This window comes from Trachurus japonicus, chromosome 7, assembly GCF_045865225.1.
Source record: "Trachurus japonicus isolate A0001 chromosome 7, Traja_1.0".
NCBI lineage: Eukaryota > Metazoa > Chordata > Actinopteri > Carangiformes > Carangidae > Trachurus > Trachurus japonicus.
Window position 1 is genome coordinate 29247955 of NC_140913.1, and position 18177 is coordinate 29266131.

General features: G+C 45.8%; 1 protein-coding gene across 1 annotated transcript in view; it reads right to left on the reverse strand.

Moving 5' to 3' along the window:
• The window catches only part of plxna2 (plexin A2), a 195692-nt gene that overhangs the window by 170833 nt on the left and 6682 nt on the right, over positions 1-18177 (reverse strand). Inside the window, exon 2 of the mRNA XM_085782734.1 lies at positions 16147-16329. Coding sequence (XP_085638860.1) covers positions 16147-16329 — 183 coding nt within the window. The remainder of the gene's footprint in view (positions 1-16146; positions 16330-18177) is intronic.

The following is an 18177-nucleotide window of genomic DNA, read 5'->3' on the forward strand; positions in this document are numbered from 1 at the left end:
TGTCATTTCCCCGTGGCCCCCCTCGGGAGCCAGGTGTCTCTCTTTAATGGAGGCATGTGGGAACTAACGTAGGTTAATGAGCTATGCAGGCCCCAGAGGAGATAGGCATTATAGGCTATACAAGATCCCCCTCTCATCCCTTCATCCCTCCATTTGTGTCAGACCCTGGGAGAGAAAGAGAGGAACAAAGGAGAGCGTGGTGGAAATGGAAGTAGAGGTGCAAAAGAGAGAGAGAGAGAAAGTGAAGGATAGAAAAGACACAACAAACAGAGCCAAATAGAGACAGAGAGAGAGAGAGAGAGCCAGGTCTGCCAGCCTTTTAAAACAATTAAGGCCTGGATGAGATTCACGCTCAGGGTTTCTGCTGCCAAGCAAGACCCAAATGTGGCAGTAAAGGAAAAGGCTTAGCGAGAGCCAGCCTAATCAGAAACAGACTCTCTACGACAACAAACCAAACCACACTCACACAGGAAAGTCGACACTTTACATATTAGAGCTCGACAAGGAGAGAGAGAAGGAGAGAGAGAGAGAAAAAAAAGCCTGTGGAAACATCAAATTGTAATGAGGAACAGACTCGCTGAGTAGGAGACGGATGGAGAGGAAGAGGCAGAAAGACGCAAAGGAGATGTAATGATGATGAAGGAAATAAAGAGCTTTTAAATATAATGGACGTGTAAGCCTCAAACCACACATGTCCCCCTTTAAAGACACTTTTCTTTAAAGACACTTTTTGTTGCGTAGTTGTACCGTACGGCTTTGTCTCTCTGCTCTCAGATAGATGTGGCTTATAGTCTTTTGTTTGGCTTCGGTCTGCGGCTGCATCGTCGACTCGTACCAGCAGCTACAAACTTAGAGCGAGCATTGAGCAGCCATCTGAGCGTGGTGCGGTTCCTGTCCCTGAACGTGAAATGTGCATGCTCCGCTAAGACGAAGAGGAGGAGGAGGAGGAGGAGGAGGAGGAAGAAGGAAGAGGAGTGAAGTGTGACTGTGCGTTTTTTTTTTGTTTCTGCTGTTGAGGTTGGTTGGAAATGCATGTAACACAGAGAGGATAAAAGGAGGGAGATGGGAAGATGAGTTGAGGGAGAAATGGAGGTGAGAGGAGATAAAGTAGAGGTGGTGGTGGTGGTGTAGAGGTGGTGGTGGTGAGGAAGAGGGGGGTGACCAGGGTCTGTGCCTAGGAGCAGAGACCGTAGCCGGGGGTTTGTGGCACAGCTGATGCAGAGGCAGCTCCACATTCCCAGCCTGATCCTGTATAAAACCCTGTCTGTTACTGGAGATCTGATATGGAAATAAGAGGCCAGATGGGGGCTTCCACTAGGCCTTATAAGGGATTGTGGCTTGGCCCTGGATGGATCACGGGTGAAAAGCCATGGAGAATGAGAAACACCGGGCAAAAAAAAAAAAGACAGAGAAGGGAACTGTAGAGAACCGGGCATTTGAGAAATAAATCAAAAAAAAAAAAAAACAGGAGACAAAGATGCTGAGGAGTGGATCCGTCAAGAAGAAGACGTGGTGAATAGTTGTCGACAGCGACGGAGGATGAGACGAAGAACGAAAGAGAAAAGAAATGGAGAATCAAACCGAGACGCCGCCTTTCTGGTGATATTCTTGTTTTTCCTCCTCCTCTGATGTGTCTCAGTGATCTCTGGTCTTTTGAAGGAATAGAGGGGGGGGCGGGTGTAGGAGGTGGGGGGGGGGGGGTTCATCATCAGCTCCCAGAGAACAGAAACAATTTCCTTCTCGTCACACAATAGCAAAAAACTCAACAATAGGACCGGGCACAACTCGATTGGTTGCGATTCATCCAGCTACCATTGTTTCAGACTTGAGTCCCAGAGGTCCACTTTACTGCAGGATTTCTGTTCTGCTGCCAGGGAGAATAAGTTCACCCCTGGAGAAGAAGAAGAAGGAGGAGGAGGAGGAGAAGAGTGCAGATGGAGAGAAGAGAAAAACTGGCTGGGAAGAAAAAGTAGAAAAAACAAGAAATGACGAGTGTTTACCATGCTAACAGCCCGGGCTCTGCTCATCACAAATCGTCATTTTTGTTTTTTTCCCAAAGTGAAGCTTAACAACAACTGCTGGTTTATCCCTCCGTTTTCTAACCCCCCCTCTTCCTCCTCCTCCAATCCTCCCGTTTGTTCCTCTTGTGTGTTTAGTGCGAGCGGCAGCGTTTCTTAGTCAAGATGTTCAGACAGTGGGAGCCAGCGACCTGCTGGGAAACCTGATCAGCCACGCTAATCTGATCAGCCGCACTTTGTTCAAGTGTGTCTTATTTAAAAAAGGACAGCACTCGCAGCGTGTTGTAACCCAAACACCGTCCTATCCGCTTTCAGCTGCGCGGATCCCGGCGAGCCGACGCAAGTCATCTGATCTGCCACACCTTCCCTTCCCTTCCCCACCTAACCACCACCTCCTCCACCTCCACCTCCAATCTCGCTCGCAGCCTAAACACAACATACCTGCACCCAGTGTTCACCCGACCGCAACAATCCGGGCTTATTAGTGTGAAAACTCATGACACAAGTGTTTCTCGTTTCCTAATCAGTTGGAAGGCAAATCCCTACACCCCCCCCTCTATCCTGCACCCCCTCCTCCCCAGTGTGTGTGTGTGTGTGGGCATGCATTTGCGTGTGATGAAACACTCTTGAAATTGAGTGAAAACACGTAGTGTCTTTTGAATGTATGATCAAGGGGAGTTTTGCACACCTCTCTCATACAAATCAATGAGTCAAATGTGCATGTGCACCACATAATAAAACATACATAAACCCCCCAACCCCCAAAGCTGTGTGTGCTGTGTGCATATTTGTACCTCAGAGAAACAACCTGCAGATGATGTAGACAAAACCTTTCGCCCTCTGATCGCTAAAACATCAAACTGGCACGGGGCTTCTTCGCCTGGTTCGTCTGTTTGTCTGTTTCTCTGCTAATTCGTGATCACACTCGGCTGATACGGGCCAAACAACACGACACACCTCCTCCGTCCCTACGCCCCACCGAGCCGACAGCTGCTTCCAGCGGCTCCGAAGTGTGGCTGCCAAACGCACCAAAAACACTTAACGACGACTGACAGCAACACGTTATTCCCCACAGAAATGTTTTAACTGCCCTTTTTAAATGGAGGGAGGAGGAGGAAGAGGAGGAGGAATGCTGATGGTTCGCCGCTGCGCTGTGATTCCATCAAATCATCGCCTCTCGCTGCGGCTAATCCAATCTGACAAAGCACACCCGTGTCACCGAGCGAGGGGACGTCTGACCCCTGCCTCTGGCCCTGACCCCTTTACCTTTAGTCAAGTTACCAGGGGCCCAGATAATGTTTTCCCAACCGCTAACCATTAGGGTTTAATGAATAACAGCGGTGGCTGAGCTGACCTGTGACTGGAGGAGGCCGTCGGCTCCTGCTCCGTTCTTTGATATCATGACCTCGTTAACGGCCTCTCGTTGCCCCGGCATGGACGGGGTTTTTTTGGTCGTGGTGATGCAGGTGCTGTTCACAATCACACTATTTTTTCTTACCTCCCTCACTTCTGCACTTGTAACTCTGCCCGCCCCCTCTTTCCCATTAGACTGAATCTGTCCAGCGATCTTTCCACCCACACACTCTGACACATCACATATTTACATGGACTATATATTCCTTCTCTATCTCTATTCAAATAACACCTGGAGTCCTTGGCTCTTACACATCTCCTTCTTTCAGTGTGTGCTATATAAAGACAATATATGGCCATGATATTGTGCTGTATGTCACTGCTCTACTGGGTGAAATTCAAGGAATAGAGGACGAGTGCTGAATGTTGTTTTTCTGGTGAAATTACGTCTATAAATACTATTTAAGGGGCTTTGTGAAGGCCTACAGTTCTTATTATAGCTAGCATTAGCATGAACTGCTGTTTATTTATGGGTCTGGAGGAGAAAAGTGCGAGTTCATCATCATCATCATGTCTCCAGCAGGGAAAATCAACCTTTTGTTCTTTATTTTCAACTGAAGTTAGCATGATAACCAGCTAGCTCCAGCATGGACAGACTGTACAATGAAAAAGAAAAGGGTGCGTCATTTCATTTTTATATTATTTGGTCATACACAAATCGATCACAGTTGTTTTAACAGCTTTTTAAACTCCTGTTTTGTACTGGCTTGAACAATATAACTGGGTAATGAATTCCACCTTACAATTGCTCTAGCAAGTCTTGTGTGATACTCATGCTGAGCGACATGAGTAGGCTCAGTAATCCTTTATGTAATATCTTCAGAGCCTGTGTAGACTTTACATTTCTAATAAAATTCAACAAAAGTAAGAAAACTATCTTAGTCTATCATGCACGTTTTATTTATATTTGTTCTGTAAGAGCATACAAGCAGAACATGCAGCTTTATTTTGCATGTTAACTTCAGTGGAAGAAAAGAAAAGTAGAGTTTGGTGGTGAACTTGCATCGACTGGGAAGTGAACAGCTGTTCATGCAGCATCAAACAGCTCCTTTAAAAGCAGCAGATCTTCAGGTCTTTAAAACACAGGAGACCGTGGAGACGCTCTGACCAGTGAACGCAGCGAACTGTACAATGTGTTACAAGCTGCACAGAGGGAACTGTCCAATCACATTAGACCGTAGGTGTCTTCACTGGACGGGTGGACTATTAAGAGAGAGTCTGGGCTGACAGCTTCGTTTGATGACAGCATGAAGGCCAAGACCTGACACACAGCTGTCAAGAGAAAGAGATGCCCCCCCATGTGTGTGTGTGTGTGTGTGTGTGTTAAAAGGGGCAAGAAGTGACGAGTAGGTAAAGGCTGAGTGAGCTGAGATTACGATGGCTTGAAATATTATCACATGCTATTAGCACTGTATCACTGTTCATTAGGCTGATGGCGAGCTGGAGTTACTTGACAGCCCCGCGGTAAGAGCAAGGGAGCTGGATGAAAGTGAGAGAAAGAAAGAGAGAGAGAGAGAAAGAAAGATAGAGATAGAGTAGATAGAAGTAAAAAGACAGAAAGAAAGAAAGAAAGAAAGAAAGAAAAAAAGAAAGAAAGAAAGAAAGAAAGAAAGAAAGAAAAAGACAGTGAGAGGGGGTAGAAAGAAAGAAAGAAAGAAAGAAAAAGACACAGATAGAAGGGAATAGAGAGAAAAAGAAAGAAAGAAAGAAAGAAAGAAAGAAAGAAAGAAAGAAAGAAAGAAAGAAAGAAAGAAAGAAAGAAAGAAAGAAAGAAAGAAGTAAAAAAACACTGAGAGGGGGTAGAAAGAAAGAAAGAACGAAAGAAAAAGACAGAGAGGGGGATAGAGAGAAAGAAAGAAAGAAAGAAAGAAAGAAAGAAAGAAAGAAAGAAAGAAAGAAAGAAAGAAAGAAAGAAAGAAAAAGACAGAGAGAGGGAGATAGAAAGAAAAAAGAAAGAAAGACTGTGGGCCCAGAACAAATGCGGAAAGGAAATTGGAGCAAGAGGAAAATTCAGGGAGAGGAGAGGAAATGATAAAGGCCGATTCTCCTCGATCCTTCACCGTCACAGATCCACAGCCCCGGTTACGGAGGTAAACAGGAATATCTCAAAGGGAAACAGGGCAGCTGGTGTATTTAATGTCCCAGCAAGAAGGAACAAGGCATCTTACTATAATCCCTAATTCTTACAGCCATAACATTGAGAATAAATGATAACCAGATGACTGTACAATGTCAAAACACATATATCAGAGAGAAAAGGGCCCATGGAAAAAAAAAACTCTTCCTGTAAACACTGGGCTGATCATAGAAACGCATTAAACAATGCTGTCACAGAGGCGAGCTTAACTCGGAGGGCCCTGATAACTGCTGCTGCTGTCTCGTATGAAGTGGGAGACAGAGGAGCAGTAAAAAGCTGTCTCCCTATCAGACAGAAACATTAGTTGCTGTCACACTCAGTTTGCCTTTGCACAGACAACAGTTTAGTATATCATCAAAGCCGAAACAGTTCTCATTTCTGAGATCTATTAGAGATGTGCGACTTGAAAAAGACACTTGAAACGGAAGCACACACATTTGCAAAGTAGATGAGAGGGATGCTTGAGTAATCGAGAATCGCTACGCGTGCTAGCAAACACATAAACAATGCGTGTTTTTGTTTTTTCCTTTTTTCTTTTTGTTTCATTTAATTTCACGACGGCTTCTAATGAGGACGATCATTACGCCGCATGCAAAGTAGGGGAGGAAATTCATCAAGAACTTCAAAAAGATTCTGTTTGTTGTGGGTCACTGTTGGTACTTTCTGTGCAAACTTTCTCTCACCCGCACTCCCTCTCATCCTCCCCCTCCCCCTCTCTCCTCCGTTCTCCCCCTTTTATCTAATTTTGGACCACTCTAAGATCCAGCAGTAATGAATTGGCTAATCACAGTTATCTGCCCCATTCAAGTGCTTTGTAAAGCAAATCAATAAAACCTGGCACGGGGCCAGCCATCCACTCTGACAGACGTTGCTCGCTAATCTATTTCTGTGTGTTTTTTTGTGTGTGTGTGTGTGTGTGTTTTTTCCTGTCCTAAAGATGTTTACCTTCTCTTTCTATCCGTCCCCCCTCTCTCCCTCTCTCTTTACCTCTCTGTACTTTAGCAAGGTCAGTTTGGGAAGCTGCAAAACAAAAAAAAAAAGAAAGCAAACAAACCTCGCCAGCTGGCAGCGGAGAGGACAAAAGTCAAGCGCTTGCGAACTTTAAGTTCATTCGACAGGGAGGAGAAATTTCCTCTTTGATTAGAGGAAGTGTTGGAAGTCACTGAAGCTCAAAGACTTGTACCTCAGGCAAGAAAGAGAGAAGAAGGCCTACACCCGTTTCCACAGTAACAGATCAATAACAGCAACGCAACAACTGATAAGGATTTCTATGAATTTCAAATGTTCTTCCCGTGGCGCCTACACTACATTGGCTGTGGACTTAACAGGAATATTGATAGGCCCCGACACGGCTCCCGCGCATTAACGCCTCATACACATATTTATGATTCCGTTGTGTTTTTTTTACTGCTTATAAAACATGCAGGAGCGAGAAACAGTCGATTTATAAGAATGGCGGCTCCTTCTTATTAAAACAAACGTGGGAATATTCACCCTCAACCAGGAAGACATGGATCTGGGGAAGGGGGTTATTTGATGTGGCTCCTCCAGTCCTAATGACACTTACAGCTCCCAACATCGGTGGAAAACCACACGACCAACCATCAAAACCACCACCGCCAGGCTGCAGATGACTCCCAGGCTCCGTGTGTGTGAGTGTGTGTGTGAGCTGCAGAGTAAAAGCTGAGCAAAGACACGTTTTCTTTTTCCTCCTCCAAGGCCAAACATGAGAAAATCTTCACCAGCGAGGTAAACAACAACAATACCACCGCCGCCTTCGTCCTCGTTGGTCGCCCAGTCGATGAGAAAACTGGATTTTGACGGTTGCGCTCTCTCTTTTCCTACAGGCAGTCTCTGGTGGAAAGTGCCTCTAATCAACAACGGGTTAATTAATCTCACTCATGAGGTTATGTCCAATTATGGGGTGCACTCAACAGGGTAATTTGTTTCTTTAAAAAAAAAAATAGAGAGAAAAGAAGAAAAAAAAACAGAAATGCCAATAACAAATCTAATAAATAAAATCAAGCGTTTGGCAAAAATGTGATTACTGTAATAAATGAACAGAGAAGAGCATCACAAATCTGCAGACATGTGTAGGATCTGACGTTTGTGTCTTTTGGGGATTTCTCTGGATGCACACTGCTGCACTAACCCTCCAGCTACATTAAGCCTACATGTATAAAACCCATCTGTAGTAAAACTGTACAAGTATTTGTCTCTTGTTGTTAGATAATGAAAAACGCTTCCTTCGAGACACTGGCGGAGGAAAGAGCAAGCAATTAGAGGGAGAGAATGGAGAAGGGAGACAGATAGAAGGAGAGAAAGCAACGGAGAGCTGTTTGAATGTGATTAATGAGATCACTGCAGGGTAGGCTGTGTCATTGTAATAGTGCGAGCTGGGAGGAGAGAGACAGAGAGAGAGAAAGAATGTGGAGAAAAAAGAATAAGGGAGAGACTGAGACAGGATGGAGCAATGAGAGGGGAAGAGGAAGAAAAGTGAAAGAAAATGAGAGGGGACAGCGGGGTGAGTGACCGGGCTGCATTTAACTCACCGCTATGAAAAGAAAAAAGAGAGACGGAGAAAGAGACAGAGAGAGAGAAAGAGAGTAAATCAGAGAGACTAAGAGGGGGAAGAAGCAGATATAAGGCTGCTGGGTGAATGGAGCGGCGGGGGCTCTCAGTCTTCTGCTGGCCTTTTAACAGTGAAGTGTTTAGACCAGGTCTGGCAGAGAGACCAGCTTGGACTCTTAAGGCGGACCATGAAAGACTCAGACTGCTGCTGCTGCTGCTGGGGTGGCAGACCAGGAGGAGGGGGGGTCAAGTGGAGGCCAGGAGGTTCCTAACTCAGATCCTTCTCAATGAACAAGCGAGTCATTATCGCTGTAGTAAATTAAACACCTATGGCGAATACCCACACACATCAGGAAGAAAAAAAAAGAAAAGTTCCCCTTTTGTTTTTGGGAGATAAACGACAACATTTATTATAAAAATAGCTCCTACAGATACAACAGAGGCTCCTCTGAAGCTCCTCACGGATGTTGTGTTATGCTGCGTTCAGGGCCCCGCTGGCGATCGGAGGGTATTTCCCACCACAAAGCACAAGATGAGCAGATGTTCACAGACTTCACATTGCACTGGGATCATATTCAACTGGTCATCCTGGGATGTCGAAGGAAGTTTGACGCAGGTTCAGATAGAGCCAAAATTAAAAAAAAAAAATTAAATAAATAAAATAAACTGTGAGAAAGTGCTGTACTGTTAGTTGTATTGTGTTGTGGGAGGGGAGAGAAGAAAAAAAAAAGTTCCTTTACTCGCTAAAGTCGTTTCTGCAGGCTACGATCGGCTTCCAGCTGTTGCCCGTGGGCAGACTGAGACTGCACTGCATTAGTTTAACATGATTAAAAAGATTTGCAAGGCGGGCGATCCAGCAGGGAGAGTCCTGGAACACACTGGCAGATATCACTTCAGCTAAAAGCCTCCTTATGTTTCCTTGTCACTCACTCATTCACTCGCTTGCTCGCCGTCGTTACTGTAGCAGGCTGCGTCGTGTGTCGAATCGTGGTGGGTTTGAGCGAAAACAAAGACAGAGGTGTAACAAAGAGGATGCAATTATTTGTTCAGTGAGAGATTAACTGAGTCTGAAACAAAGCGATGCGACGGTTTTACTGTAATTCGGTGAGAAATAACAATTTGCGACTGTGATGATTGGAAACAAATTCTACCTGGCGGTGACGGCGACGGCAGCTTTTCGCTTTTCGCAATCGTGGCTTCCTTTCATGTGAGCTCAAGGTTAATGCAAGTCATGCAGCAACAATGGAGATGTCTAATAAAGCCATTAAAATGATTCATTCTTTGTGTGTGTGTATGTGCGTGTGTGTTTTTGAGGTTGTTTGTTTGTGCGGAGGCTCCACTGACCGACTGCTTTTATAAAGTTCATGTTCGTCTCACACATAACAGGACAGTGAGTGTGTGTGTGTGTGTGTGTGTGTGTGTGTGTGCGACGCGTGTCTGTGCATGTGGAGCAGAGGATGCAGGTGACAGGATTCCTCCGTTCTGCTCGCAGAGTGATTTGTACCGCCGGGGATGGGGGTGGGGGTGGGGAGGGGGAAACAGGTTTGGCTCCTGTTCAGTTGTTGCCATGGGCCTCAGCTGTTGCTAGGGACATCATCATCATCATCATCATCCTCAATGCTAGTTGGATCCTCCACCTGTCCTCCTCCATTAACCAGGTAGAAAAACCTCAGGTGAGTCCCAGCCTCGCGTCATACGAAAAGGAGAAGAGCCTGGTCTCTGTTAACTCAGAAGTCTAGAGAGCGGATCCAGAATTCACCAAATTCACCAAAGTAAAAAGTGTTCACCAACATAAAACTTATAAAATAGACAATAACTTGTAATACAATGGGCTCTATGCACAGCTCCACTACTTAAACCTGAAAATTTCCTGTCTTACATTATTGGACAAACTGATTAATCCGTGTGTGTGTGACCATTGTGACCACTCAGACACACCTGGATTAATCAGTTTGTCCAATAATGTAAGACAGGAAATAAAAAGAGCAGCCTTAAGTTCAGGAATTAGTGGAGCTATAGTGTGCATATTAGAGCCCATTAAATACAATAAAAGAAAAACTTAATGGCTCAGGATTTTCTTGTAAATTATATTCTTTAAATCAAAAAGTTAACTCTGAGTTCCATCTGGATTCTGGTTCCGGTCTAGAGAGCGGATCCAGAATTCACCAAATTCACCAAAGTAAAAGTGTTCACCAACATAAAACTTATAAAATAGACAATAACTTGTAATACAGTTAAATACAACAAAAGTAAAAGGTTAACTCAAAGGCTCGGGATTTTCTTGTAGATTATATTCTTTAAATTAAAAAAAGTTTCACTGTGTTTTATTATCTTGGTGCTTTTATTTTGAAAGGCCTGTCTGCTCGCCAAAACAGCCACTAAACGGCCCCAGACTAGGTTAGTCCAAAAGACAGAAGAGCTTGAAGGTTGAATAACACCAAAGCAGAGTGTGGTGGACGAGTCCAGCAGGTGAGCAGCCTCTGGGCCGACGGGGGCCACAGGCTCTCAGATCACATTTCCTCTAAAGAGGAGGGAGGAGGGGGGGTGTCGTCTGAAGGACTAACTCATTATGGAGTGAACACAGCATGGCGGGGTGAGAGTGTTTGGAGTTGGGGGGTGGGGGGGTTGTGTGTGTGTGTATGTGTGGGGTTGACCACTTGTCCACCAGGGCCCCCGCAGGAGCAGCTGCCTCTGTTTACAAGCCTTTCAAGTCCCCAACACTTTACGGCCTACGATCAGCTGCTACCTCCACACTAGAGACAGCCACACACACTCACTACAATAACCAGTTCAACAGTTTGTCCGGTTAAACACCTGAACCACCCTTTCAAGTCGCCCCCCCACCTCCCCTGCCTTCAGCTGCCGGGGGCATCATCCAAACCAATTCCTGATTATTCATCAGGGCATGATGAGAAGATTTAATTAGGCTGAAAGTGGTGCATCATGGTCAAAGGCTTCAAGGATAAAGAGCTGGAAGACTTTTTATTTATTTATTCATAAATTGTTTCCTGCTGATACAACTCTCCTTCCATTTCCATTAGCGCTCATCACATCCACTGATAAGGACAACGAGGTGTGAAGTCCAGGTTCAAGTGCTGAGGAAATACTTACTGAGTTGTTTTAGAGGTAAATGCAGAGACTGCTTGCAGAAAAACTGCCCCCCACGGGAACACGCATCAGCGGTTTTGCATGAATTTACCTCTAAAACAACTCAGTCTCGTAACGTTCTGTTATTATCTCACAGCGTGGTGAATGTGCAGGTCACAACTTGTCCACCAGAGCGTTTTGGAGTTGTTGGATTGTGTATTTGATGAGTTTGATGAAGGAAACCAAGAAATCCCATTAGCCTCCGTAGCGTAGCTCTGAGCAGCTCGCGGCTCTGCTCCGCCGTTCTAAAAACAGCTTGCACCGACAATTAAAGGTAACAAACCTACTGCTATGACTATAGGGATTATGGCAATTGCCAAAATGTTGAACTATCCCTTTAAATGTGACATATTTCACCTTTTTCTGGTGTTTTATTTGAAATTTCAATATTTATAAGAAGATGTATTTGTGTTTCAGTGAGTGTAACATCTTCCTCCCTCCGTCTGTTTCTCTCTGGAGCCTGAGGGAGGTGAACCAATCAGAATATGACAGACTGTTCTCTAAGAGATAAAATAAAAAATATTGCAAAAGCTTCAGAAAAAGACTCAGATAAACCAAATCCTGCAAAAAGTGGGTTGGACATGGGGGCATGGCTAAGGACGGTGACCGCTTTGTTGTGACATCACAAAGTTACATAAGTCCTGACGGCTCAGTGTCTGAACAGGGACTATATATATTCCTTTAGATCTGCCTTTTAATGCTAAAAAAAGACAAGGGAATCTCAATTTAAAGCCATTTAAACCTGAGTTACTCTAAAGTAAGAGAGTATGCCATCTCCCATGTCTCAACCCACCCTCCTCTAACACCTCCTTCCTCGCTGCTGCTGCTAAATGACCAATCCGGGACAGAAAATGTTCACTTTTATCGTCTTAAACTCTGATGAACGGTGGGGGGGGGGATCCCGAACGCACCTTGGCTGATCTCGCTCTAACCTCAGCGCTCATTCATCCACTGCTGGGACGTCTTTCAACATCCAATTTTACATGTGCATCTGTGTCCTACATCTCCATCTATATCAAAGGGAGAGCGCTCCCCACAGCCCCCCCCACCTCCCCCCTCCTCCTCCTCAGCGCCATAGCTGCTGCTTTCCCACCAATCCCAGCAGTCCCTGTGTGGGATATGTCTGCGCTTAAAGCACAAAGTGAACCACACACAGCCAATTCCAATTAAATGATGCAATTCCTGGGTAATGTGTATCTAGAATAAACGGCATAGCAGATCGCCTATTCCTATAATTTGACCCACGGAGCCCTGTAGCTGTGTTATTTTTTTTGGGGGGGGGCGGCTGCGGGTACATAAGAGAGAGATAATGTAGATGATGGAGGCTGCTGAGTATCAATGTAAATCTGGAAGCTAGAATTTAAATAACACATTAACTCATGAGCCGGACTACAAGGCGAGCTCACAGGGAGAAACCTTCTGACGTTTGGCTAAGTTTCTCGTTTTCGGACCCCGATTAGAGCCGGCTTTTCTTTTTTTTCTAACCAGTGGCTATAGTAGAAAAAGTGCAGGAGGAGCTGGAACATTGATTGCCCCCTAGCAGCTTTCTGCTGAGGTGAAAATCTACTGCCCTCCACAATCAATCACTGCCTCTGTTGGTGCCACCCAGAAGTCCACAACCAATTTCTGAAAAGCCTCATGACACTCTGACTACACATTTAACACAGCTGTTAGATGATAGTACCTGGTTTCTGCCGCACCTTCGCATCACACAGTCAAATGTAATCACTTCACACCCTGTGCATACAACCACAGCAGGAAGAGGACGAGTGCTGCTCTCACTGTACGAGGCCCGTAACTTCAATGCTATTGTTCTCTGCAGTCCATCACTCTATATATTGTATACGCATACTCTTCACCTCAGTGTCTGCTTACCTCACCCCACCCCTCTTAACCCCTCTCTCTCTCAATCAATCCCCTGCAAAAGCCTGCCACTGGCAGCAATATCCGCCAACACTATCCCTCCCCTGCTTTGCCATGCTCCAGCAAAGCCCAGGAAACAGCAGCATATACAGGAGCTGGGTCTGCGGGGAGGGAGGGAGGAGCGGGATTGAATGGGGAAGCGGGAGATGGAGGGCAAGAGGAGGAGGAGGAGGAGGAGAGAGAGGGGGGAGATTCTTTGGGAAGGGAGCCAATCCAATTACAGGCAGCGGTGCAGCCCTGGTTTCTTTGGCGGCACTAAATTCACATTTCAACGGTCTCTTCCCTCCTCCCTCCTCTATACCTTCTCACTTCTCTTTCTATCTTGTGCTTTTTCTTCCTGCTACCTCTTCCTCTTTTCTCATTTTTCCTTTCTCATCACAGCTCACACTCGCCATAGACCCTGCACCACCACGCCTCCCTCCCTCTCCCTCTCCCTCTCCCTCTCCCCCCACACACACATCTGTCTCTCTTTCGGTTTTGCGTGAGCGACAGTGCAGGTATGGAGCTGTACTTCCAGCAGAGCATCAAATCTGGTCACCCTATAGCTGTGTCATACTCAGGTCTGAGGGTCTGAGCCTGCAGCACACCCCCCCCCCCCCCCCCACCTTGACCTCCATCTACTCGTCTCTCGCCGCTCAGTGGCAGCTTATCAGCCGTGTGCAGGGGAGCTGCAGCCATCGCTCGTCAGGTCGCCCTCTCCCCCCCCCTCCCTGAGACACCTGAGGGAGTGGAGGGATAACACCCTCAGAGTCAACACATGCATATTTCAAACACAGAAAAAACACACACGCCGTTGCCGAACTCGAAAAACCGAGTTTTAACCCCTCAAAGGCTGAAACGTCCTCCTCACTTCATTAGTTGTGTAATGTAACCCAACCCAGTGCGCACACAGACACACCTTCACAGCGCACAGAGCTGCACCTCCCTCCAGTCACGCAGCATTATTGATTATTCATCACCCATTTATAAATAAAAAGTAATATTCCCCCCTTTTTCCACGCTGTTGCCGAGCACGGCGGCAGGTTTACAGGCTAATTGTGGTCGGCTTCACTTTCACGCACGTTAAAACGGACAGTCGGTGCTGCACGTTGCAGGCAAATCCCCATTGGTCCTCATCCAACAACATACTACATGAATGCAAATTATTTCTGTTTTTTTTTACTCACAGTGGTGGCGGCTCCGTCTGATCACGTGATGTCAAACAAATGAGGTTCAGACAGAGTCCAGGAAAACTCAATGATGATGATACAGTATAAATACTAAAAATAAAAGCTTACAGAAGAGTGTTAACAGGGGTAAAAGATGGTTTCCTTTCATAATAATGGCATCTTATGCAAATAATATTCTTGGCTACTTCACAGGAAGAGGATGATGATGATGATGAATCAGATGATGGGAATACTCCATACGTGTGGAGGTGACATTATTATAATCATATTGTGTTGTGCTCTGGGACGCCGGTGGCTCCACTTCGCTATAGATTTATTTCTCCTGTTCTGGCGCCTGCATGGATCGTGGTACTTCCAATTCTCCCAGGTGCTCCCTTCCTTCCCCATATCGTGGTTATTCCAGCAGCAGCACGTTAGCGTTACTGTGGTTACAGTCATGCCCCATGTGAGGGGAAAGCCAATGTACACAGCAGCACGCAAGGCTATTTTGCATGGATTCTCAAACAAGAAGGAGAAGATAGCAAAGAGAGAGAGAGAGAGAGAGAGAGAGGCAGAGGACCGGGGAGGGCAGGCAGGCGGCGTGCAGCTCACAGACGAGAGAGTGTGGAAAGAAGCAGGAAGATAAAAACAAAAGCAACAGCAGCAACACAGTGGGGAAAACACTCTTTTTTCCCTGTCTCATCTAATGTAACCAAGTAGAAAAGGGTGCTGAATTATTAAACAGCTCAAACAGGGGGGGATTGCATGGAATGAATATTCTCTCCACGACAGGCTGATTGGTGTATTGATTTAATTATAAATAGACGGAGACCAAAAATAACCCAGGCCAACGCCATTTGTGTTTGTGCATCGCCAGGGCTGGAGATAACAAAGAACTTTCCAAAAGGAGGGATCTAAGTGGTTTTAGCGACTCTGTTTCCTCTGCAGCTGTGGAACACAGAGGAGAAGGAGGAGGAGGAGGCAGCATGGCTGTGTGAGCCGGTTACGGCCCCGTGATGCACTCCTGCTGTCAATCAAAAAGAGAAAAGAAAAGAAAAAAGAAAAAACAGCAGCCTCATGGGAGGCGGAGCCAAGTGAATACTGACAAATCCTTCAACCAGCTGTCTAAACTGTGCCTGGAAAAACCCCAATCAGCATGCAACACAAACAACTACTGTACACAGAGAGATCCATGCAAATATACCATAGAGTACACATTTAAACATCTGATACATAACGTCAGCATCGGGCGCCCGGAGCGACGTCAGCGCCAAAACAGTGCAACAGCAAAACACAAGACATTTGACCTCACAACAGAACATTTCTATGAATGAGCGCTCTCATCGGATATGATGGTTTTAGTGTGACAACTATGATTATGAGGCAGCAGCCTGTATTCTCCAAACGCGACCCAGAAGGTTTTAGTGCAGGACCCCGCTCCCTCTTGTCCGTCTCTGTGGGCCACGGGGAAGAAAGGTGCCTATTAAAATTAATGGGCCAGTGTGGGTTATTCAACACTGCAACACTGCAGCTCCGCTTAACAAGGAACTGGTAATGACCACTACAGTACAGTGAGCCGGCCGTCGCCATTACATGTCTCAGACGTTTTGACAGCAGACATTAAATATTAAGGAGGTACGTTTCCCTCTGACCATGATCCATCTGCACGGAAATAGGACCACTTCACTGTGTCTGCGCCCCCGTGGACCAGCGGACAGCCGGCGTCGCAGTGATGGAGTGAGCCGGAGGAAGAGGAAGAGAAAGAAAAGGAAAAGGAAGTGTTGCTCACCTTCTTCAGCCGTCCGCTCTTGGTGCCGACGAAGGCGACGCAGTAGCTGTTGTAGACGTAGGAGGTGACGGACGTCATGCGATCCCGGGTCTCGGTGTAGAGAGTGTGACCGGTGACGAGCTGAGAGCCTCCGAGCGGCTGGTTGATGTCCAGGCCGCAGAAGGAGTCGTCGATGGGCACCGGCTGGAGGAGGAAGAGAGAGGGGGGGGAAACAAAGTCTGAGTGAATAACAGTAGCTGGGTTTCGAGTACAGGTTTTTGCTAAATAAAAGCGATATTTCTGAAATTTCCAAAAAGTCAAATTGCTACTTTACTTTATTTGTTTATTTTAATGGGACAGTGCACATTAATGGACAAAAACATGTAAATGTGTTCGGATTATAGCAAGATGCTAATTTCACAGGCAAAGGTGTTTTTTGCGAATGACCTGTAACTCTCGTAAAGTCTAGTCTCGTGATATCCCATTTCAGGATGACCTGCGATACGTGCACAGAGCTGTGTGATGTTCTTGTACCGAAATAGTAAGAGTTTCCATAGCATTTTTCTGATACACTTTTATATCAAAACGTCTGAAAAACCATCACATGAGAGCAGAAAAATGTTTTGGGTATATGTATGTAGGTGTTTCCATTACCAGTTTTTTATTGCGATAATTAGGGTTTTCATTTCTAGAGGTAATGGAAATGAACCTATAGCAGTGGTTCCCAACCTTTTTTGGCTCATGACCCCATTTTGACATCACAAATTTCTGGCGATCACGTGGCTGCACGAGAATCAAGCGCGCCAGCTCAGATATTTTTATATGCTGCATTTTATTTGAACTCGATTTATATTCAAGAAAGTGAAAGTATAGAATACAGTTGTTTAATATTGTGTGTGGTGTTTTAGTGTTTTTTCTATCAATTAGACATTTCAGACGGCCCCATTTGAATTCTAGGCGACCGCATGTGGGGTCCCGACCCCAAGGTTGAAAAACACTGACCTATAGTGACACAAACATACAGACATAGAAAAGTGTTGTAGGACGGGGCAGGACCAAAAAAAAAAAAAAGGCTGAGACGAGGAGCGTTATAAAAGAAGACAGGAGGAAAGATGAAGGAGAGTGTGATGGTCAAAGTTGTGCAAACAGTAGCAATGTCAGAGAGTGTCTTGAGAGGGAAATGAGGTGGGTGAGAGAGGTGAGGCAGAGAGAGAGAGAGAGAGAGAGAGAGGGAGGTCAGAGTGAGGTGGAGGTGCATGAGTGTGTCTCCCGGCCAGACAAACGTTTGCCTTTCTGTTCCACTTGGCAGACATGTTTCAGCTCCGCCTGACTGCGCTCCACCTTGCTCTCACTGTGGCTCATTACCCTGGCCTATCATCACACCTCTGCAGGAAGACACGTACTGCATGATAACTATCTCACACACACACACACACACACACACACAAACACACACACAAACACACACACACCTGCGTGATGATGATGAACCCCTGAAATATGCACGTGAGCATAAAGACCCTCATTCATTAGACCGTGATGGGCCGCCGACGCTGTAAAGTCTCACACAAGTTTGACTTCAGTGAGTGGTTATGTTTTTCTTTCTTTTTTTGTTTTTTTAGAGGAGTATTTCTTGGAGCGAGGGAGCGAGTGCATCTGTCCTCCAAGACAAGAGAGGAGAGCACAAGGAGAGAGGAGGGGGGAGGAGGTCTCTCTGGTGTTGAACCAGGTCAGCCGAGACAGTCTGAGTGGCGGTGGCCTCAAAGTGCCATGTGGAGTAAAAAGTGAGATGGCCCATGTATACATCCCATAATCTTCTCCACCTCTGGATAAACACATCCTTCTTTTTCTTTAACCTTCTTCGTCTCATCCACTCTAACTCTTACATGTCAATATATCTGCTGTCTGCTGTTTGTCTTCGTCACCGTCAGGACGATATAAACAGACTATAGGTGGAGTGACATTTCCCACGCTTGGAGGCAGATCACATCAGCTTCTCTCTGTGCACTACACACACACACACACACACTGTTCGGCGTTATACACACACTT